The following is a 23,803-nucleotide window of genomic DNA, read 5'->3' as shown; positions in this document are numbered from 1 at the left end:
TTATCTTTAAATAATAATATTTTAAATTTAATATGGCATACCCGCGGAAGAGAAAGTCCATATATAATTATATAAATATATAGAATTATATATGATTATATATAGACCTTTTTTCACGGGATATATATAAACTTTTAGATATGAAAAGACAAAGCATCAATTTGCGCCATCAAATTGCATTTTTTACAATCAAAGGAAAAATTAGTCGCATTACGTTCTTTCTTGGTAAAATAAATATTGACAGTAAAATTCTTATTACATCATCGTATCCTTGCTTTATTTAAAGATTATGCCTATATATTCGTATGTATGATGATATTAATTAGTTTGTAATACATTATATTACTTACGGTTAAATATGTAAGAAAATCAATATATGACGAATCTGTGACCGAGAAAGAAAAAAAATGTGATTTTTGACACGTTCGTTCTCTTTGCATATAATTTGTGAATACGACTTCAATGTGAATGGTATTGCTTGATCACGTACGAGTTCTACTAACGGTTTGGCGTGTGCTAATTACACAATAATGTCCACCAATTAGAAATCACTAATGCACCTGTGTAACAGTTAAATGTTTCACGTATCACACATTGTTTGAATTAAGGTCGATATAGTATAATATATTCATGTCATTGATCATATAACATTTATTTGATAATGATTGCGAGTAAAATTTTATAAAAGTAAATGTGAATATAAAGATTTCAGATGGTTAAATTACAACTACTGTAATATATGTTGGATACACATATATAACATCATATATAAAAATAAATATTTATGTATAATTTTTACAATCTCTCTTATAATTCTTCAACGATATAATATGTTAACGAGATAATAGACAATTGCCACTTATAAGATAATACTTTGCTACAATAAACTAAGTTAAATAAAAATGAGATAAAAATCCATATTTACAATACAAATATTTATGTAATATACTATCTATATTGTAATATATTATTAAATGTCACTATCACTAAAAGAAAAGTCACCGTTAGTCTCTCCAAGATCTTGATAGCATCCGTTCTTCTTTCTTATAAGGTCTCCCCAGAGAACACTAGTTTTGCACATAGGACAAGTACCTTCAATCGGTAAGATCATTCTATCCTTGCTGAATACTTTTGCTAAGCAGATTAAGTGTGCAATCAAGAGACAACTTGGTTTTATACAAGCAACAGAATCTTTCTCCACCATACTTGAGCCGCAAAAAAAACAAAATATTGGTGACTCTTGTGATAAAATATTATCTGTTTTTATTCTTTGTCTTGACTTAACTTTACATCTCATAACTTTGCCATAGCATATAGGCATGTGTAATGGTAAAGATATACATCCATGATAGCTCTTAGAAAATTCATAGTCCAACCAACGCAATATCAAGGGTAAGCGGCACCAAGGCCCAACTTTGAACATTTCAGATAGAACTGTTAAACAGAAATCAAATTTATTTTGGGTTGACTTCTTTTTGGGAATATGTTTTAGCCGCCTACTCTCGTGTGGATGCTGCCAAGCCCATTCAAACTAAAATGCAATGCCGTATATTTAAAAACATAGACTATGTTTACACATCATCTAAGGTATTAGTTATTCCATTCTTCAAAGGAATAGCTGTGATTGACCAGTTGTAGAACCATGGATGTTATTAAATCCAATTAAGGCTGACGTGTAAACATAGTCATAAATCTATTTTAAAAGATGTATCACAACTTGCTTATCTTCTATTGCTGAAAACTTACTCTGAGTGCAGAAGTACTATTAGGGAATCCATGAACAATCAACACCATATTCCTGAAAATAATTATTGGGATTCAGCATTATATGCATGAAAAGTATTTATTTCATCAATTTATATATTAACAAAATTGATATGTATGAATTTATTGTATAATAAGAAAAAATCCAGTTTATGCTCACCATGGTCCTTTCTTGCTAGTTTTCCAAGCCCCACCATGTTTTTTACCAGCATTATGTTGTTTAATCCTGCGCCTTGGATCTACAGTGTAACCTATATATGTTCTACCACGGTACTTTGGATTGGTGCAATACAGTAGATACACTCCAAAAAAATGCTCTACCACTTCGGGCTCTTCTTTCATCATTAAGCATTTCTTAAATTCTCGAAGATTTAACGCAAAAAATTTATTAGCGTATTTAATAGATTTTTTTTATGACGTGCGAGCGAGAGAGAACGCAAGGGGCATGAAACAGAGTATGTCCTTTTCTACGTGCATCTTTACCCCCACTCCTTAAATAAAGGCAAACGCTCGGTCTAGATATACTATGTCTATGGTGGTCGGTGTGCATTTGTGCATTGTGCATTGCCATTGGCCTCCTCCTCAGGTGCGTTCCGAAATACTACCCGTGGATTAGAATAGATTCTAATTGACCAATCAGAAGAAAGAAATCTTATTTGGTCAATCAAATTTTACCCTACGGGTAGAATTTTCGAACGCATCATTACCAGCTATCCTTTTTGTATTTTCGTACATCGTACAATGTTACGCGTTACATCCACAAGTTTAAAAATCAATGGCCGCGTTCGGCAGAGAAAGCGCTCAGGGGCCTAATTCTTGAATTCATTCGCAAGAGAAAGGTATGAGCAAATTCCATTCTTATGAGAAATCTACAAGTTGATTGGCTAAAAGCCATGCAATAACCAATCAACTTGCAATTTTTCTGTAAGAGCAGAATGTGCGCATACGTTTCTCTTGCGAATGAATTCAAGAATCGAGCCCCAGTTATCGTCGTCAACACTCGACATTGGTTTGTCTAAAAGTAAGAGCCAATCACGTTCGATTGCTACTGAACGGTTTTCTTTGTTGAACGCGGCCTATGCGTCAGCTGAGAAAGAAAAAAAGATAGCTTCACAATGCTTTATAAGGAGAGATGTAGAGTATTGTTGTTTGTTTTTTTATATCCTCTTTTATATCCCCTTCATCAATATTTATAAATTTTAGTAATCTCATTTAAAGATATTTTAGGGGAAACTTTTTAAATAAATCAGGCAATTTTTTTTGCCCTCCACAGTTGTATTTGGTGTGACCTAGATTACAATGAAAGTATTTAGATATATAACACCGAGATAATTTTCAATAGATTACTTAGGTATCTATGCAAGATACATATAATATTGTATAAGTATAGATGATACAATTTATAGCACAATTTGGTAATATTCGACACAGTCGCTAATATAAACATTTAATATATTCGCTTTATTTTGCATATTTCTGTTTTTTTTGCATCCTTTTATTTTATACACGTAGAATACCGCATAACGACATTGACAATATGTATGTGTGTGTGTGTGTGACGCGCACACACACATTCATTCTTTTGTATCGTAGTGTTATAGAATATAGTAATAATACATATCGTAATATATCGAATGTTGCAAAATCTGCTCGCGTTCAGTGTGTAACATTTCGATCTTCGTCCTTCGATTATTTAATACCGGTGAAATATCATCTCGTCAAATTAATTTTTAGGCGAATCAAAACAGTAGTGAAAATAGACACTACTGACAAAAAATTAGATGGTTGCGCCAAAAATTCTAAACTCGATATTTCACACATTTATTACGAAATCGTCAAATTATTTACCAACTCTCGCGGCACATTTTCTGATAAAATCCATAGAATTCTATTCAAATTAGAACGAGGATTAAACAATGATGGCCAAATTAACGTTAAATTAGATAAACACATCGAATCGGAAAAATCCTTTGTCTTTTCTTTTTCTCGCTTTATACATTGAACTATATGAAACTATATGATGTTCTGTCATCTTTATATCAAATGAAAATCTTTATAATATGCAAAAAAGAAATGTATATAAATTTCTTCTTTACAATAATTTTTTTGGACTGAATCATGCGACTTCTGAGAATAGCGGGTACGTTTGTTCCAATAGGATAGATTTCATTGGTAAAATCTCAATCGATCACATATTCAAGAAATTTGGCGACTATCTACAAAATATTGATCTGAGCGACGAATTATATGGCCTGTAATCAATTAAAAATTATAATAATTCGAATTATACAACTCGACAGAAATCCACATAAAGACATTTTATGTGGACATAAAAGATTCGTTTAAAACTTGATTTAAGAATGTACGATTATTTCCATGAGAAATAATCCGTGTTTAAAAGCAGAACAAAATGAACATTTGTTGAAAACTTTCGGCTTTGTGTGCGTTTTGTTCGTCTCCGAGAAAAATTTTTTCTTTCGCGCAACTTCAACGGGAAGGACGATGACGACGATGATCCTGCAAAGTGCTTCCAACGACGGTTTAATTCCACATTTCTAACAGTATTCTTTTACATCGAATTTCTCTATAGATCAATCTAATACGCATGGTTGGCGACGAAAAGTGCTGAATCTCCCGCGGCACCAGTAACACCACCCGCATATTTGCCAAGTGCCGAGTCGCTGTTAGCCTATTAAAAAACAGAAAAGATATAGTTTTATTTGTGATACTGATGAATGTGTCTTTCAAAAAAGTTCGCAAAATAAAATTTCAAGATAAAAGAAGATATATTCGAGGGCATTTCTAAACCAATGCTGCAAACAAGTTTATGCTAATCTTTCTCAAATATTTTAGAAGAATTTTATAATTTTAGAGAATTTAATTGCGTTTGTGTGTGTATATGTGTGTGTGATATTAATTGTAATGGAATTTTATTAAGTATAATTAATTAGGATTAATAACAAGTTTAAATCATTTATAATTTATAAAATTCATTTGTCCTATCATGAAAATAAAAAAAAATACACACACACACATACATTGCAATTAATGCATACATACATACAAATATATAAACGAATAAATTATTTCGTCAGCTGCATTGATAAAAAATAATATCAATATAATCTCATTATTGAGAAAATTTCGAGAAATATCGTGAATTACATTTTTGTACCGTAAGAAGAATAAATTAAAAATCTATTATTCATTACAGCAAATAAATAGGATAAAGATTGCAAGAAAAGCCAATATTCAAGATTAAGATCCACTATACTTACCGCCATAGAAAACGCAAAAAAGTAAATTTTTTTTTTTTAGTAGGCATGAGATTTGATGTAGAGAGAGGTGTCAGCAGCTTTGCTAGAAATGCTGCCAGCGACGTATTTACCTTGACAAGCTGCAGAGTTTGCCTACATAACAAGCATACATTACATAGACATGCAAAACCAATACGCGCTGCACAAGTAAGTGATTAAAAATGATAGTTACAGAAAACTAGAAGATTTTTTTTTAACAATAAAAGAAAATTGCTTGCGTTGAGTATATACAAGAAATGGAACAATAGTGCAAAGATAATTCAAAACAGAATTATTTTGAAAAGTGACACAGAGATCGAAAGACAAACAGTTAGTGACAGCTATATATAGATGCAGAGAATAAATAAATAAATAAATAAAAGACGTAAATCTAAAACATAAATAGATTAATTAACAGATGGAGCAAACTCAAATTTACACATGCAATCTAATTATAAATACTGTCAACTCTCCATTACTATAAGTATAAATTACATATAAATATTTAATGAAGTATCGAAAAGAATAAATTTGTATTTTTTAGTTAATCTTAAACCTTAACATTTCCGAAAAAAAATAAGTTTTAAATTTTCTAATGTTTTCCAATATTTATAATATTCCGATAGTTATAATATTGTATATATTATTTGTTTTCCATAATCAAATTGATTTCACGATAAAATAATGATGTTGATCAGAAATTACAATAGTAGCTGAGAGTTGTAATAACAATTAACGAATCTTTATCGTGTTAAATATTTGAACAAAAAGTTTCCTGACATTTTATCATGTGTGCTCAGCACTATGCTGACCGGCAGCGACCTGATCAGGCTTGCCTTGCCAAGCGCGAAGTACGGAAGCCTGAAGAGCACGTCCGTAACTAAAGGTCAATGCCCAGGGTTTCTTTGCCGGGTACTTATTGATGGCGTCCAGATTGACCGATGCCTCCTCCTCAGACTGACCACCACTAAGGAAAGTGATGCCAGGTACCGCCGGTGGCACAGTGCGCAACAACGCCGTCACCGTGGCGGCAGCGATCTGCTGGGGTGTCGCTCTCGTCGGGCAACTCTGGCCCGGTGTCACCATGTTGGGCTTGAGCAGTGTTCCCTCGAGATATACATGGTGATCTGAAAGGGCCTGAAAAAATAGAAATGGATATTATCAAAACTTATTATTATGTATAACGAGTTAAGTCATTTTTTATGAAAACGTTAAAAGACTACGATTTTTCAATAAATTCATCGTGTATAAGTGATTCTCTAAACAATATCTTATCTTGGAAAATTCTCAAAAAGTTATTAGATATTTCATGTATGTGTCTTTCATGTATAAGTCTTTCAATTTAAAATCAAGCGTCATTTTAATATATAGAACATGATAATAAGAATCTGGGAGACGCAAGCTGTTTGTAAATAACGTAAAGGTGAGCTACACCTTGTAAACGGCCGCAAGGACCTCTTCCGTGACCTGTTGGCAACGGGCGAGATCATGGTCACCGTCGGGAAGAATCTCAGGCTCCACGATCGGTACGATCCTAGCGCTTTGACAAATGGAGGCGTAGCGGGCCAGAACATTGGCATTCTCCAGGATGGCAAGCTTGCTCGGCGTATCCTTTGTAATTTTCAACACGCATCGCCACTTGGCAAAGTGGCAGCCGTCCTTCTTGTACTGGATGCAACGCGCCTGGAGATCATCGAGACCCTGGGTTGTGCATTCGTTATCCGTGCCGAATAACGAAACGACACCTTTATCGACCTTGATGCCGGGGATAATGTTGCGCTGCTTCAGTAGCTCGACGAACGGCGTGCCGTCGTCGGCCTTTTGATAGAGGGTCTCGTGGAAGAGAATCACTCCGGAGATGTGTTGTCCAATGACATCCTGAGGAGAAGCGAGGCCAAACGTATTTATTACGATCGTGATGTTTCGCTCGAGCGAAAATTTAAAAAATTCTTTCAGATAAATTTAATAGTTCATACACATTACATTGTATAAATATTCTCTCTCTCTCTCTCTCTCTCTCTCTCTCTCTCTCTCTCTCTCACTAAAAGTAGCATTTTTTTGGTGCAAATTCTTTAAACATGAATCGAAAATGACGACCACCTACCTTCGTTGTAGTGAAAAGAAGTTGTCTATAAGCCTTGCGGTTCTCCTCGGTGTTCTCAACGTTGATATCCTGAAGACGTTTACCAATCGTCGTGGTCGACTCATCAGCGGCCAGGATACCCCTGCCGGGTGCCACAATCTGTTGGGCGATCGTGCGTAGTTCCTCCATCAGCTCGGGTTCGAGCTTACTGTACTTTTCTGCGACCATTTTCTGTAACGCACGAAGTAGCGTTTTATTAACTAATCGTATATATATAATACAATATATAATACAATATGATGATTAAAAGTTATTCTCAGAAGTAATCTTGATAATATCGAGATCAAATTGCGTCTTGGTGAATCGAGAAATAACCAAAAATGATGCAAAAAGTTAGCTGAAAAGTTAACTCGAACCATTAATGGATAACTGTAGTCCACTCCTATATAGATAGAAAAAAAACTAATTTATGGAATTACTGATGCCTTAAAATTGCCAACCTATCGATTCAAGAAGGAATTCGAAGGAATACTCGACGATCTGTAGCGTGCTCTTTTATTGGATTAGATACGAGAATGTGCACGTCCGTCGTCGATTAATGAAATGTAGATGAAACATTGTAGAGTTTTAATATTACATATGACATCGAAAGATTGTACCGTAAAATGAAAAGTTGATCTCAACGCCTCTGTCGAATCACATTATGGGGCAACATTATACGATATATGTGTATATATACATATATATATATATATATATATATATATATATATATATAACATAAATAATAATAATAAAAATAATAATAATAATAATAATAATGCTATAATAATAACAATAATATTTTACGCATGTAAACTGAATTTATTTACCGGTATGCTGGAGTAATTTGTTTAATCTTGATATTATTTATGCATATAAGTGGCGCGAGAGGAAACATTGCTATGCTTGCTCTTGTTTTGAAAAACTTTCTCTGGAGTGTAACGTTATATCCATGGTAGGGTATAAAGATGAGAATTTATGATCACGAAGAAATACGAGACTGAAGGGAGTGTAGAGTTCATATCCGGTTGCCACTGTGACAAGGGTTGCTATGAAATGGCATGAGCTAAAATTGCGAAAGTTTAAATTTGTTCATTTGTACATTTAATTATATTTTTATACGCGATTATTAAATAAAAACCATTTTGCGCACTGTAAATATGATGCAATTCATGTATTTCAAGATGTATGTAGAAATTAAATTCTTTTTTTCCTATTAATAGAAATAATCGCAAGAATTATTTAATTTAAAGAATTACGATTTTTATAGATATGAAATCAAATATTTTTTTACGTAAAATACACTTTCGATAAAATAAATGTACGTATATCAGAAGGCATTGAGCATTATTTATATGATTACAATAATTGATTCAATTAGAAAACAACTATACACTAAGAAAAAAAGTTGTTAACTTGACTAAATTCGTCCAACTAAATACTATTTCTTTGTATTTCTTTAATTGAAATATTTAAATATTTAAGTCAAATACGACATATTAAATCTAACATGATGTATATTTGACTAAAATACTTAAATATTTCAATTAAAGAAATATAAAGAAATAGTAATTAGTTGGACGAATTTAGTCAAGTTAACAACTTTTTTTTTCTCAGTGTAAGCACTCGAAAAAAGAATATAATCCATTGTTTGAAAATATTAGCACAGGTTTTCAAGTACGAGCTAAATCCTCGATCACGGTCCCCGACAAAAACTCCTATTTTTATCTTTCTTGCACGAGATAGTTATAAACTGCCTAAAATAACTACCGAGTTAAACCACGCTAAACGGTTTCCACGCATAGTAATATAAATATGTGATTACATTAATGTAATTACAATACATTATATAATGTGTAATTATATTTTATAATGACTTATTTAAAATAATGCGAAATTTTTAAGCTTAACTTTGATTTTAAATTAAGTTTTAATCAATAATAATAAATTATTTGCATGGTGAGATATATAATGTCATGTATAATTATTATTTATATATAGAGAATATATATTTCGACATAAATTGATGTCCGAAAAAAATAAATTTGTCTTGCATGCGTTGCATGATCTTGCGTAAATTGCTTTCGTGGCGTAATGCGATGTAAAGATGTTTGCTGAGCCATGCGCATGTCAAATTGGACAAGGATATCTGATCATATATATTTGCTTAATTATATATATGCATCATCCTTTTACCGCGTCTTATGTTGATAGTCACAATTGTGGGGCTATGTGTGTGGGAAGCAACTTTTGGAAAAGCCGTTTGTCGGGTTATTGGCGTTTTTTTTTACGTTTGCGAACCGAGCCAATTCTCACATTATTCAATCGATATGTGTATGTATGTATGTATGTATGTATGTATGTATATACACACAAGGCTGATGGAAGAACGTGCTGCGGTTGACCGATGTGGAGGTTTGCGCGAGATACGCTTGCGCCGTATTTCCTAGCTCTAGCTGATTAGAAAAGGTTCAAGGCGTTCAGCTTCATAGGAGTTCTTGAATTCTGCACGCATTCACTATATCGGAGTACACGGTGTGTTTACAGAGTTCGCGATGCTGACTTCGTAAACAGAGATCGACTAGCTAGGTAAGATTTGCATTAAAGCCCATTTTCACATCATTTATTAAAATCACCTTAGGATTGAAGATACACAGTTTTAAGAATTGGAAATTATTGACAATTAATTAAAGACTAAATTGTATCGGGAAAAAATTATTTTTGGGGCAATGAATGAATTTCTTGCGCAAAGTAGCGAGTAACAGCGATGTGGTAGCTTTCTATCTATAAGTTTGGTATCATAATTAAATTTTTAAATGACGAAACGGCAAGAGTCTCTTTCGACGCACATTCGGGCATGAATTGCATCATCAGGGAAAACAACTGCATATTATAGCGCGACAAGTTGGTAACTTGCCAAACACATAGCAATTTGAATAGCGACGCGATATATTTAGACAATATTTTTCTATGATATTATCGCTCTATATATATATATATAAAAATGTCGGCGGGATGCGATGGCACACGTATCTGCATGCATGCATATACGCTCGTGCACTTACACACACATATGCATATATATATATATATATATATATATATGTGTGTGTGTGTGTGTGTGTGTTGTTGTTGTTGTTGTGTGTGTGTTTCCGCGCGCGCGCGCAAATATCAGACTTGTCGAAGGAAAGTACAGAGTAGAAGTGAAAATCGTCAAATAAAATTGCTAAAACTTGAAGGAGCTTACGTTATTGATGTGAAATAGCGAGAATGTTCATATACACATTTTCATATATATAATTTTCATAGCCTACTTTTCTTAAAAACTGGAAAATCTACGCTGTAAAGAAGATATGCATCAATTTTTTACTATTCCATGTAGGAGAGAGAAAATAAGCACCTTTATAATATTCTAATAAGTATAATTTTATCTTCTCCTTTTTTTCTCAGTTGAGAATTTTTTAATGCCAATATATTTAGAGTAATTATCGAATTTAATAACAATATATTAAGAAATGAATAAATATTTTTCTCTCTTAATATTTTAAAAATTATGAGATATGAAGAAATATAATATATAACAATTGTGGTTAAGATGATTTTGATCATCCGTATTTATAAAAATATACATATATATTGAAAGAATATATATACTCGTATATATATTGGGTTGAACGGAAAGTTCGTGCCGTTTTTTACTAACAGATGAAGACCAAAAAAACGGCACGAACTTTCCGTTCAACCCAATATATAACGCAACAACAGTCTGCTTTCAATTGATAATGCATACATATACAGGGTGTCCGGTAAAGATTGTGCCAACGCTCGTGAGCGGATAAAGCATAGTAAACTGAACAGAAAAGTTCTGTAACATTTTGTTCTATAACGCTTAATAAAGGAATTATTATCGAGTAAAGTCCGGTCAATCAGCACCGACTTTTAGCCGGACGCACGTCGGTGAGCAACCCGTTTGGTAGTGTGCGCCGCCGTAGCGACGGAGCGCTCACGCACACTACCAGGCGCGCGACTAAAGGCCGGCGCTGATTGGCAGACTTTACTCAATAATAACTCCTTTATTAAGCGTTATAGAACAAAATGTTACAGAACTTTTCTGTTCAGTTTACTATGCTTTATCCGCTCACGAGCATTGGCACAATCTTTACCGGACACCCTGTATACATGTCAATTGTCTTGCCTTAATGTTAATGCACATATGTGCTATTAATTAATTCGACTTGCACGTGACTGTTTTGTCGTACGTCAAAATAACTGTCAATATGTTCACGCATACCTATAGATATTGGATTGCACAATGTGTTTAGTGTTCGTTTATAGATAATTTTTATCTATTTTATATATTGCAATTACATGATGACAAATTATTTTATTAAGAGTTTTTTGAGAATCGCTTTTTATTGTACTATGTCTCTTTTTTGTCATTGCTCAAGTTTTTAATTATCGATCGCGTATAACGGAATGTGCGCCCTTCCAGAACCGCGTGTTAGTGTGTATTGCGAAGGTGAACGTGCTCAACTGCATGCGAGGGGACGTTTTCTTCCGGCTCAGATAAATGATGCAACAAAATTGTAGTTTGCTTAATAAAACTCTTTAGCACAAATAAATAATTTTTCGACACTTTATGGAATGACAAAATTACGTTTAATTTAGTATTGCATTTAATTGATATGTATGTACATGGCGTTTTAATTACAACGAATGGCGTGAGTCTTAAAAAAGTTGTGCTTTGCTTGAAAATATAAAATTTGTCTTTTTTTTACTATATTTGTCAGTTTCTCTAGATAAAAAATCCTATTCAATTTTTGCGGGTGCCAAATCAATATTCGACAATAAAGGTCTAGTTTTTTTTTTTTTTTTTTTTTTTTTTTTTTTAGTTTTTTTATAGTAATATATTTGAATTTATGAATAAAATTTTACAGCTCGACTCGACGACTATGACGAGAGATTCGTGTATTGCAAAAATATCTCTCCTGCACGCTCGTACATGATGGATCACGCGTGCGATGTGCGTGCTTGTACAGAAATTCTGGAGCCGGAATGATAAGAGCAATGTACTAACAATAAGATTTCGAGGCGAGATATAGAATCAAATGTGATACCCGTCGTCAATTAACAAGCGGACAAGCGGATGAGAACCGCACGCGACATTGGTGACGATCAAATGTCAGTCAAGGTCAAAGATCGTTATAGATAAAATCAAGCGTAAAATATCAGGTATTTCTTTCGAAACGATATCCATAGAAAGACATGAAATTTTCCCGTGTGACAGCACACGAAGACTCACCTGTCTGTGGAAATGTGGACCGATTCGTGTGTGAAAATCGTGCGCGTGTATCAATCCGCTTGTGTAATCCAGCTGATGGTTGGAGTGCGACTGAGAGGGACTACGCGAGCCGTCGTCGGTTTCAAAGTCTTTCTGATTGCGTGTGTATTTGTCACGCGCGTGCGCTCTCACTCTCTCGTTTATGCGGGTACTCAACTCGTATGGGACGAGCGCGCGATCAGCTGGTCAGTGCCTTCGTTTGACCTTAAGCCTGGGTTCAAAAGGGGAGAATGCATAATTTAATCTCTTGTACAATTTCTCTAGAACACATTCGTAAAGCGGACGATAATAATGATATAAATTCGAGAAATGCATGCAAACAAAAATATGTGATATGAAATATAATTAGAAGAAAGTAAAACAAAGATAGATATATAACTTACAATTAATATTCGATTTCATTCTCATTAATAAACATTATTTCAAGACAATTGCTGATCATACATTGTGATTATCTTATCACACAACTAAACACATGCATATTATGTATGAACTAAACTCAATTAATTAAAATTGTCTTACAATGTCCGAGCAAATTTTCTTGAATGACATCGTTTTGCAGCACACTCGTTTGTTACGTTACTGGTGTATACCACGTGGTGAATGAACTATCTAAGAAAGAGGGCATTGGAGCATCGCTGGTGAAGACAACATATCGACTAGTACATAGACAGACAAGTCCAAGCACAAGAGCTTTGCGCTGAGAACCGTCACTTTAAAGGTCACTCAAGGGCACCTTGCTCGACATTCACCGAAATTGACGAGCACATTTTCCAAACGTTATTAAAGATTGATGCATCCGTTGATGCGTGCGTTAGTATCGTCGGAACGTGCCTCCCTTTTTACATTCGTCAAACTGTCCTATCGCGAGTAATAAGTTCGTTGATAAAGTGAACTCGACCGATCCTTTTTGCTTTGCATCTTATCTGCCAGTGAACTCTAAGTGATATGATTTCTTCGGATTTCCATTTTCATTGAATCATTCTGTAATTTTTTCACATCATATTTATTCGATGTGTTCGAAATTTTTTTTTACATTACCAAATATATGAAAATGTTGGTACAAGTATTGATAATAGTGAATGCAAATGAGATATAAATATGTTTATGCTATTTAATTTTTTTATATATGGAGAGTTTGATAAAGATTATATTTTGAATAAAAAATAATATTTTTGTAGGTATCACGCCGTTTTAGCGTCACGCGTGCAAAATAATTTATCATTATTTAGACGGCGTTCCGATATTCATTGCCAGTACTGAAAATCTATAATTTACATCACGTACATTATAGATTTTCAGTACTGGCAGTGAATATCGAAATTATTATTAATTATATTTACCTCACCAAAAAAAATATGATGTAGAAAGTAGCTTTATCCTTTATCATTTTTTCATATAAAAAAATATGCTTGTAATAGGATTTCGTAAAATTTTATAAGCATGTGCTTTGTGTATAATAATATAAAATAAGTATATCCAGTATCTAATTAACTCGATTTTTGTAATGTTCTTACGATCAAAAGATATCATTGGTATTTCGAGTGCACGTTTCATTCTCCCCGAATTGTAACTCTCCTAAAGACGCTTTGGAGCATAATTCGGCTCTTTCAAGGAAGATGACTTGAGCCTTATTTATATTCTCCAGATTGTTTTTCCAAATTTTCATTGCCGCATTCTATGGCAAAGCATAGTAATATAAGTTTCAGAAAGGCCAAGTTAAATTTTAATGTTTTTAAAACTTTAACATAAGTTTATTATAAGATTTTCTAAATTATTCGCGCTTTCCTTATTCCATTTTTTTTTTTTTTTTTTTACCGTTTATAGTCTTCAATATTTTGCCAAAGAATTTATGACGAAAAATACTATTAATGACTTTAAATAATTAAATTTTTAATTATTTACAAAATTCACGTGACTTTAAATGATTAAATAAATTTAATTATTTTAAGTCACGTGAATTTTGATGTATGTACCTGCAGAGCACGTCCGTAACAGAAACTGAGTCTCCACGGTTTTTTATCATCGTGCATGTTAATTGCGTTAAGATTTAACACAGATTCTTCGTCATTTTGACCACCGCTCAGAAAAAAGATTGCCGGAATTGCTGTGGGAACTGTTCTTCGTAATGCTCTTAATGTATACTCAGCAACGATCTGTAATACAAATTTTTTTGTGACATTAATACATCAACAATTTACAAAATATTAATTTATTGAATATAAAAATTTAATTTTATAAAGTTTTACATTTTAAAAACAATAATTATTAATAAATTATTAAATACTTAATATTTATGATAAAGTATTTTAATCAATTTATTATTATTCTAATTTCTTTAGGCAAATATTAAATAAAAATATATTCTTAAGAAAAAAAGATATCACAATACGTATATATATGTTTAATCTTATCAAAATTTATTAAACACCTGCGGTGTGCATCTTGTAGGTTTTTGAATTCTCGACAACACCATTGCTGGCTTCAAAACCATCCCCTCAAGATACACGTGATGTTCGTTTAATGTACGAAATAGAGTGGACAGCATCTCTTCATGAACTCGCAGAGCTCGATCTATATCGTATTCGCCGTTGTTCAATATTTCCGGTTCCACTATGGGAACCATTCGCGCGCTCTGGCAAATGCTGGCAAACCTGAATAAGAACAAAGAGCTACTCGAAAATACATTAACGAAAATATGTTATACATTATACATAATGGAAATTCTATATTGCGCAATGACCGTTTCCAAACTGTACATTTTATGCAATTTCCATATGCAAATTATTGCTTTTATAATTCTATCAAATTTTAAATTTTTATCCATGTACAACACAATTATCGTATTGTCAAAACTATGAAAAGCATACATATATAGCTTTTATGACATATTCGATGAAGTTTATTGCGCAGCACAAATGCATAAATTTTTACGAGCTTGTGTCAAACGCGATATGTAAGTACGTGCGAATATCGAAATGGCCAAACACCTCGCGAGAACGTTTGCGTTGATGTTCATCGCCAGTTGACTAGGACATCGTTCCGAAATTGAAAAAACGCATCTCCACTTGGCAAAATGGCAGCCCTCCTTTTTGTAGCGAATACAATTTTCCCATAGGTCATCCAAACCTTGCGTGGTTTTCTCGTCCTCGGTGCCTAGAAGCGGCACCAGGCCTCGATCAACCTTGATGCCGGCTACAATGTTCCTTTGACGCAGCAACTCGACAAATTCCACATTTTTCGATGTTTTCTGATAGATTGTTTCGTGATGCAGAATCACGCCGCTTATATATCGCGAAAGTTGAGACTGAAAGATCGAAAGCATATGAGATTACTATAATATATGTATATAATATATATTGTTATACTGTGCACTAAACGTATATATCGATTTGAGAGAGAAATAATTAATAATATTCGCTGAAATTCTCCATATATGTATAGTTCAAGATAGTACGAATAAGAAATATGCATGTTACATATTCCTGAATAAACAAGTTTTTAATAATAAAAATTAATTAATTATATAACAAGTTTACATATATACTGACTTTTAGGGAGAAAGAGATTGTTATTTTTACATCTTTTACCTTTATCTCTATTTCGATAATGTTTGCAGAGAATAAATTGTTCAAATGCATTAATTTAATTATTGTTTGTTATACTCTTAAATACAGTATTGAGATTGTAGCTATATTTAGAATCTATTGCGTAATGTTTTTCTCGCGCAATTTAAAATTTTGATCGTTGTATATAGCGACCTTATCTGCAGACAACAGCATCTCTCGATAAGCACATCTCGTGACCTCGGTGTTTTCTATACCGAGCTCTTGGAACCTTTGGTCCAGACTCGCCGGTGACTCGTCGCAAGCTAACAGTCCTTTTCCAGATGTGGCGATCGCCTCGATGATCTTTTGTAGTTCCAGACAAACGGCAGGATCGAGTTTGGTGCATTTTGTGGATGATGAAATCTAAATATGTTGTACAAATAAAAGATGAGTACTGATATAAAAATTTTCCAATAAAATATATATTCAGAGATAATAAAATAACTAATTAGTAAAAAAGCTTTTTATATTCTAATTTGGTATATATTTAGCAGTAGATATATTGTGGGTCTTAACAGCAGTTGGAATACATGTTGGAAGAGAGGTATATTAAAATATAGAGATATTTTTTTATCATAAACTCTCTTGCTCTCTCCCTCTCTCTCTTTCTGACGCGTATGATTGACGTCAAATATTTAAATATATCGAAAAATATATTCGATTTTAATGACTGTTAATGAAATTTATTAATAACCCAATGACACGTTTTACTGCTGATTACCGATATTTGCGAGATATCGTACAAAGGGTAGAACGTGATATTCGTAAATAAACCGGCTATAAAGTTGTCTTGCAAAATCAAATTAAATCACGATAGCACAGATACACGATTACGTTTTGTGCTTCTGAGAATCTCGTTTTATTACGCGAATTTGATATAAACGATATATCCAAAGAGAGACTTTGCTCTTATTTGTGATTGATTATTTTTAGCCAATACAGATCTGCTTCTAAGATATATAATATACGATTTAATTATTTGTATACATTAATAAGAAAATATAACAACTTATTTTTGTGTATTTAATTGCCGAGTATTTGTAACTAATAATATATAAAAATATCTCTTTTTTATATTGTCAAATATAATTAACATTAATAATACAGCGGCGACATATATTATGATAATAATAAAGCGTTAAGGTTACCTTGTCTTTGCAGCAACATTTTTCTCCAAATTGCATAATTTTCTGACGCCGAAGAGCAATGATATATTATAATATATTTTTTTATTAATTTATTCAATCAATGTATTATGTCATTTACGTACTTATTAACATATGTGATTGTATAAACAATTACTAAAAAGATTTTCGTCAAGCATAAGCATAAAAAAGAGCCGAAATGTGCATTAATTGCGATTTTGATACAAAATCGACATTTTTTAGAAATCGAAACGAGCGACGAAATCGAAATCGAAAGTATATCGAAATTCGATCGCAGAGGTACTGTCAATATATGCTATTTTAATGAAATAATTTTACGTAATATATATATATATATTATTTTCAAATGTATTGTACGACCTAGAAAAAGCGTTACACGAAAAACGGCAGCGTGGCGACTCTCATTCTTCTCTCTGATGTTACATGCTGAACCATCCTGGACATATTCAGGATGATCCTGAGGACGTTTTGTGCTGTCTGGGATACCTCTTTGCAAAATAGATTCTTCTAATATCTCAGCCACCGACGAGATATCATTAAAGATACCGGTATAGTCTTATGGGATTTAGTGTGACTGGAAAAAAAACTCGCTGCGCGTTATTTTTGTTCATCCAGTTATTGTTTTATTATCGAAAATGTATAGATCTTTTATATAACTGCCTCAAGAACAACAAAATAAACATTTTATTGTAAATTTACTGTTTTATTATCGACAACGCAAATATTTACTTACCTACAGTAGCGCGTGGCGAGTTTTTTTCTAGTAATATATATGTTAAATCCCATAAGACCATCAGTCTCTAATGATATCTCGTCGGTGTTTTTGATAATAAAACAATAACTAGATGAAGTAAAATAACCGTATGAATTAAATAATTCGTGTAATTATCTTCGATGCAATCAAACGGCCGGTAATGTCAACATTCTTCAATTACCTCCGGGCCCACCGGGCCCACTTGATGGTCACAAAAATTTGCCCAGGTCTGACGGTCTTTAATAGTATCTCGTCGGTGTCTCAGCGAAAAAAAGTGTGGACATAGGCCATAACTTTAATGGGTGCTTTCCATTTAGTGACTCAAGTTGACACAAGCATCATTCTATCTTTGTTGTTCATTGGTATTGAAAGAAGATAGAATGATACTTGTGTCGACTTGAGTCACTAAATGGAAAGCACCCAATAGCGCTTCGGATGTTCTTTGTTCTATTGATCACAGTCTCTGGTCTAGTTTCCACCGTAAGTATCAATTCGCATCTAGCGCGGCGTAGGACTAAATTTAAGTCGATGGAAACGTTAAATTTGATGCGCACCGAAACAGAATCGGACCGATGACTTCGGTGGAAACCGCGGTCCTACGCCGCGCTAGATGCGAATTAATACTTCGGTGGAAACTAGACCCCTGATGGCTTCCGCACACAGGCACACAGGACGCGGCAAACACTTTTCGCGCGGTAAAAGGCGAAGCAATAATCAATCAATTTTTCGCTCTTATGGACAAATTATAAGTTAATTAGCCGCGTCGCCTTTTGCCGCGTGACAATGGGCGCGTTCGCAGAGAAAATCGCTCAGTAGCAATCGAACGTGATTGGCTCTTACTTTTAAAACCAACAAATCAACGTCGAGTGTTGACAAGACAATAACTGAGCGCTTTCTCTGCCGAACGCGCCCATTGTGCGATAGGCTTAAGCATCATGTGGTGGACCATACAACATACAATTCTTACATAAAAGTATGTATGAGCTATAGCTGACATCGTTGATATTATTTTATTCGATAAAATATAAAACTTTTGCATGCAGAGAGTTAAGCACAAATTTTTCCGCGATCTGTTGTACTTGAATTGAAAAGATATCCAAAATGTTTGTAGACATTTTTTTTTTGTTATTGCTTATTGCTATAAAAATACTTTGTAAAATTTCATAGCCGCTTGCGTAACGCTTAAAAGTATATGTATGTACATACATAAATATACGTTATACTACATACTACATACATCGTTGAACAACTGTGAACTGTGAACAACAAAAATGGCGTATCGCGGTGTAAAGGGATCCGATCCATTTGTGTCAAAAACTTCGCGAAATGAACGTTTTGCGCAAATGTCAAAGCAAGAACAAATTATCCAACAAAAGAAATTGGAAATTCAAGCGAAAATGCAAGAACAGAAAGCAAAAGAAGCCGTAGAATGCATGAAAAAGTCAAATTCGTCAGCTTCGACCACAACAGTTAGTAAAGGCAATTGTCTAAAGTAAGTCTCCTCCGCGCTCATCATTATGTTATATCAATTCAATCCCGGCAGTTGAAGCTTATCATTATATAATTTACTCGCTTAGTATCTATATTGATTAATTAGGAAATATAAGAAGCAAAATTCATCATTTATTTGCGTATCTATAGGGAGGAAGATGAAAAGTCTATCGCATCCCTTTCTATGAATGTATTTGCCAATGATGGTAGTTTTCTCGATCAATTTAAGAAAATAGCAAATAAAACAACTGGCAGACAAGAAACTCAGCAGGATAAACCTGAAGATAAAAAGAAAGATGAGAAAAACTTTGAAGCTAGAGAAAAAGACAAAGAAAGAAAGCGGGATGAAGAAAAAAATAGAGATTGGGACAGTAGAAGAGATCGTAGGAGAAATGATTCACGTTGGGGAAGAAATTTGGATAGAAAACATAGTTCCTCCTCAAGTCCATCACCTACAAGGCGGAGATCGTCGCCTAGTCCTGAGACACGGCGTAGTTATAATCAATCGCAGAATGGACAACATGCACAATTTAATCAATTTCCAATTCAAAGTAATAATCATGCTTCTTCCATCCCATCTCTTATGTCTCAATCGGTGCAAATGCAAATGACAAATATTCCGCCCCCGAATATAAGAAATTTGACACCAAGCGTTTCATCCGCGCATTTGCAGAGGATACCAGTGTCAAAGAATTTTAACAATTACACAAATATAAGTGATCATTCTAACAACGTTAGAATGCAAATTGCACCACCCCATATTATACGTCCTGCTCTCCCTATCCAAACCATTCCGCCTAATACAAATATTCCACCACCAAACATGCAATTATCTCAATCTATGCCAATGTCTAACTTATCTTCATCATCGAACGGACAACAGCACATTATACAAAATTCACAACAATGCAACATACCACCTCCATCATGTAGCACTAACTTACAGCATCCAAATATTCCACCACCTAACATACCACCGCCGAATATTTTACCATCGATGTCGCAAATGCCACCGACCATGATACCTATTACGGGCTCACAAGCCATCGTGGTGACAGTACCAAGCGTAGCCAATGTTCCTCCTCCAAATGTGATAACATCCATGATAATGTCGGCGCCTCCACCAGTGCATACCGTTCCATCAACGATTAATTCGGTTCCACCACCAAACTTGAATATTCCTCCGCCGAATGTTCCACCTCCCACTGTTATTCCGAATACAGCATCATCGCGCGGTCTTGTGCCCACTGGCTATGTTCTTTCTAATCAGGTATCTATCTCGGTGGGCCCCCCTAATATTCAAATACCACCGCCTGTGAGACCACCGACTAATCTACAGAGTCCTGAACAACAAGGTAAGATATCACAATTGAGGAATATATATATATATATATTTTTTTTTTTTCATAATGTTATTTATAAGCAGAAAAAAGATTCTTGTTTCTCATCTCTCTTGTGCCATTTTAATATTGTGAATTGTTGGAAAGATTATTTCTTTGTGAGACATGGTATTTTTAAATGGAATTATATAAATAATATTTTTTTATTTCTATCTGAATTATGAATATGATATATGTATATATGTATGTATATAAAATATAAAAAGCGCGAATTAAGATATTATTATACAAAGTGTCTGACAAAGGGTTCTAAGTGTGTCTAGTAGAGGCTGAGCAACTGGCACGTATCGTGGCTGACTGCGGAGATGAAATTGAACAAGAAGTGCGAGAGAAGAATGCTCAAGATCCTAAATTATGGTAACTACTGTCCTCACTGGTCCTTAGTATTTCCATTCCCTATTCCTAATTTGTAATACACAACATTAATACTTTTATAATATTTCTCTGGGACATTTTTTTGTTTTATAGAATATTGTACAAATATTTATTATACATTTCTTAATAATATCTCAGTAACACGAAAAATTGAATACACAACTTTGTTAAATGTCTGCTTAATGTGAATTGTTGCAAATATATGTGCTTGCATTCCTAAATATCAATTATATTGCAAAAAAATTTGTTTATTATAACAAACACGGGTGCGCGTGTATATACATATTTCTCATATTTTCATAAAACAACTTACATGACATATTTTAGATTTAATAAACTTGCCAATAATATATACATTCTAACATTAAATATATTCTTTTTTGTAATTACAATAACGATATTACATACATATTATATATTTGACTCACTTTTCTATGACTTACAATAGTGTAAAGAATTGTTCATGTTTTTATTATAATAGAATTATTTAATGTACATGTTCTGCTAATATAATATTTTATGTGCACATAAAGAAAACGTTTATATGTAAAACTACGAGAAAATGTTACAAAAGATATAATTGTAAAAAAGCTTGAGACAAAAATGTGATTGTTTTATTGAATTTTTGTATGTGTCACATAAAATTTGTAAGCATATATATTATCTATCTATTCTGTAGGCATTATATTTCATCTTTTTGGATATATTTATCTTCAAGTATATCGGGTTTTATTTTATTATTATCTCGTTTGCAACATGTTTGTTTAGCAAAACCATAATATATCTAATCATTATATAGATAATCAGTTACATAATAAAAATAGTATAACGAGATGAACAGTATTAATGATAAAAAATTCTAAAGTGATATATGATATTTGCATATCTAAAGTGATATATGATATTTGCATATCTCTCTCTAATAAATATGTAAGAATGTATCAGATGTTTATGCTGCACGAGCAATGTGAAATGCTTTAGATTTTACAAGTTTGAAATTTGATATAATGTGCCCTGTAGCATTAATAAAAAAAAGATATTTATTTTTTTTATATAAGAAATTTTATTGCATATCTCTTTAGTCATATTGCATATATCTTTTGAAATGTATTACATATTTTTTAAATCTTTAGTTATTTCTTGTTTTTGGTGTGTATGTGCGTGCGTGCGTGCGTGTTCTCTCTCTCTCTCTCTTTAATTCTGAACAAAAAGTTTTCTATAAACATGGGTCGAAAAATACTTCCTTAAAAAATTAGCGCCCAAAAACCTCTAAAATCACGATTATTTTATACATATATTTAACAAAAAGTACCGAAACAAAAGTTGTGGAGAATTAAATTATTTTTCAAATAAGATCAAAATGATTGTAGTACGTTCCATAGATTTTGAGATAACAATTAATACACCTTTGCCGAAAAAACACTTTATTGTACATTTGAAACTGGTTATCTCAAAACCTATGGAACGTATTACAATCATTTTGATCTCATTTGAAAGATAATTTAATTGTCTACAACTTTTGTTGCAATACTTTTTGTTAAAAAACGCATACTTTTCCTGATATTTGCAAAAATGTGTAAAATAACCGTGATTTCAAAGGTTTTTGGGCGCTAATTTTTTAAGAAAGCATTTTTCGACCCATGTTTATAGAAAACTTTGTTCAAAATTAAATTTCCTATAAAATCTCAAAGTTTGGCCAGAACGTTTGGGCCCACCCTGTATATATATTACACACATTTCGAAGTAGACATATACTAAATGTAATATGTTACATCAATGCTTTCAACTTTCTTTAATCCAACTAAAATTTTGCATTTTATATATATATGTGTGTATGTGTGTGTGTATTCTGCTATATCTTTATTTGAAATAAATCTAAGCCATAATTATACATAATCATCATTGACATAAATAATATTAGTAACTTCGCTTAAAAAATTAATAAAAGTTCATGTAAATAATGCAACAATCGCATCACTTGATACGCTAATATACCGTTTTATATATGTAGATTTATAAATATAGAATATTACGTACATTATTACAGATACACTAGTATCCCGAAATAATAAATTATAATAAAACGCATTGCTAGATACATTTATAATAAAATGCACGATTTTTTTTTCAAAATTTTTCAATTGAAGATGATACCTGTATATTGATATTTGATCATTTGACAATTTGTGCTAATATTTGATATATTTTGTAATGTATAATTTTTTATTTTTTTATTTTTTTTTTTTTTTAGGTATCAGAAATAGATATTTAATTAGAATTAACGACAAATGTTTAGTCGTGAATTCTTTATTAAACTTGAAACGATTGGCAATATTCCGACGAGTATCGTGCGATACTAATGGGATTCCAGTGTATCAGTGATTAGAAGATATCAAACACAATTTCAATCAAATTCAATTACAGTGATAAACTTGTTTATATTATTTTTGTCTTTACACTTATTAACGCGTTATGTTCTTTTT

General features: G+C 32.8%; 4 protein-coding genes and 1 long non-coding RNA gene across 7 annotated transcripts in view; 2 read left to right on the top strand and 3 right to left on the bottom strand.

The window, feature by feature from the left end:
* Nucleotides 1–742: 742 nt before the first annotated feature.
* On the bottom strand, nt 743–2,174 carry LOC115238352 (structure-specific endonuclease subunit slx1). Its single transcript, XM_029812092.1, has 3 exons — nt 1,925–2,174; nt 1,747–1,798; nt 743–1,531 (listed from the first exon to the last, which is right to left on the bottom strand). The coding sequence occupies exons 1-3, from the start codon at nt 2,107–2,109 to the stop codon at nt 971–973; spliced, it is 798 nt and encodes a 265-aa protein (XP_029667952.1). The 5' UTR covers nt 2,110–2,174; the 3' UTR covers nt 743–970.
* An 844-nt stretch (nt 2,175–3,018) lies between these two features.
* LOC115238322 (fructose-bisphosphate aldolase) lies at nt 3,019–13,190 on the bottom strand. The gene is made up of 6 exons (XM_029812034.1): nt 13,049–13,190; nt 12,488–12,737; nt 7,165–7,374; nt 6,495–6,938; nt 5,043–6,197; nt 3,019–4,453 (listed from the first exon to the last, which is right to left on the bottom strand). The coding sequence occupies exons 3-5, from the start codon at nt 7,369–7,371 to the stop codon at nt 5,847–5,849; spliced, it is 1,002 nt and encodes a 333-aa protein (XP_029667894.1). The 5' UTR covers nt 7,372–7,374; nt 12,488–12,737; nt 13,049–13,190; the 3' UTR covers nt 3,019–4,453; nt 5,043–5,846.
* Nucleotides 9,190–13,707, top strand: LOC115238323. Its single transcript, XR_003884485.1, has 2 exons — nt 9,190–9,774; nt 13,089–13,707. It is a non-coding gene; the product is annotated as an uncharacterized LOC115238323 (long non-coding RNA).
* LOC115238321 (fructose-bisphosphate aldolase-like) lies at nt 13,375–17,576 on the bottom strand. The gene is made up of 7 exons (XM_029812033.1): nt 17,283–17,576; nt 16,288–16,497; nt 15,517–15,833; nt 14,958–15,180; nt 14,503–14,682; nt 13,870–14,204; nt 13,375–13,510 (listed from the first exon to the last, which is right to left on the bottom strand). The coding sequence occupies exons 1-6, from the start codon at nt 17,316–17,318 to the stop codon at nt 14,046–14,048; spliced, it is 1,125 nt and encodes a 374-aa protein (XP_029667893.1). The 5' UTR covers nt 17,319–17,576; the 3' UTR covers nt 13,375–13,510; nt 13,870–14,045.
* A 1,391-nt stretch (nt 17,577–18,967) lies between these two features.
* Nucleotides 18,968–23,803, top strand: part of LOC115238361 (YLP motif-containing protein 1-like) — a 7,818-nt gene continuing 2,982 nt past the window's right edge. The window contains exons 1-4 of one of the 3 annotated variants that reach the window (XM_029812101.1): nt 18,968–19,027; nt 19,222–19,546; nt 19,696–20,900; nt 21,200–21,302. In XM_029812101.1, the coding sequence (XP_029667961.1) occupies nt 19,326–19,546; nt 19,696–20,900; nt 21,200–21,302 (1,529 nt within the window). In that variant the 5' untranslated portion in view covers nt 18,968–19,027; nt 19,222–19,325. Of the gene's footprint in view, nt 19,547–19,695; nt 20,901–21,199; nt 21,303–23,803 lie in introns of all 3 variants that reach the window. The other 2 variants (XM_029812100.1, XM_029812102.1) reach the window with 2 other exon arrangements.

The sequence above is a fragment of the Formica exsecta genome, unplaced genomic scaffold, assembly GCF_003651465.1.
Source record: "Formica exsecta isolate Colony F162 unplaced genomic scaffold, ASM365146v1 scaffold333, whole genome shotgun sequence".
NCBI classification, from domain to species: domain Eukaryota; kingdom Metazoa; phylum Arthropoda; class Insecta; order Hymenoptera; family Formicidae; genus Formica; species Formica exsecta.
The sequence above is the reverse complement of the archived record's forward strand: the minus strand, read 5'-3'. Positions and strand labels throughout refer to the sequence as shown.

Bases quoted from the DNA above. Each gene is read 5' to 3' on its own strand.
- LOC115238321 (XM_029812033.1), bottom strand. From the start codon at position 17,318: ATGCAATTTGGAGAAAAATGTTGCTGCAAAGACAAG. The intron at 14,683-14,957 runs GTGTTTAATAAA...TTTGTATTACAG, and splicing joins CTACAAGATGCACACCGCAG to ATCGTTGCTGAGTATACATT. The intron at 14,205-14,502 runs GTACATACATCA...GCTTTGCCATAG, and splicing joins GTTACGGACGTGCTCTGCAG to AATGCGGCAATGAAAATTTG.
- LOC115238352 (XM_029812092.1), bottom strand. From the start codon at position 2,109: ATGATGAAAGAAGAGCCCGAAGTGGTAGAGCATTTTTTTGGAGTGTAT. The intron at 1,799-1,924 runs GTGAGCATAAAC...AATTATTTTCAG, and splicing joins ACTAGCAAGAAAGGACCATG to GAATATGGTGTTGATTGTTC. The intron at 1,532-1,746 runs GTAAGTTTTCAG...ATTGCATTTTAG, and splicing joins ATAGTACTTCTGCACTCAGA to TTTGAATGGGCTTGGCAGCA.
- LOC115238322 (XM_029812034.1), bottom strand. From the start codon at position 7,371: ATGGTCGCAGAAAAGTACAGTAAGCTCGAACCCGAGCTGATGGAGGAA. The intron at 6,939-7,164 runs GTAGGTGGTCGT...GCTTCTCCTCAG, and splicing joins TTCTTTTCACTACAACGAAG to GATGTCATTGGACAACACAT. The intron at 6,198-6,494 runs GTGTAGCTCACC...CTATTTTTTCAG, and splicing joins TCCTTGCGGCCGTTTACAAG to GCCCTTTCAGATCACCATGT.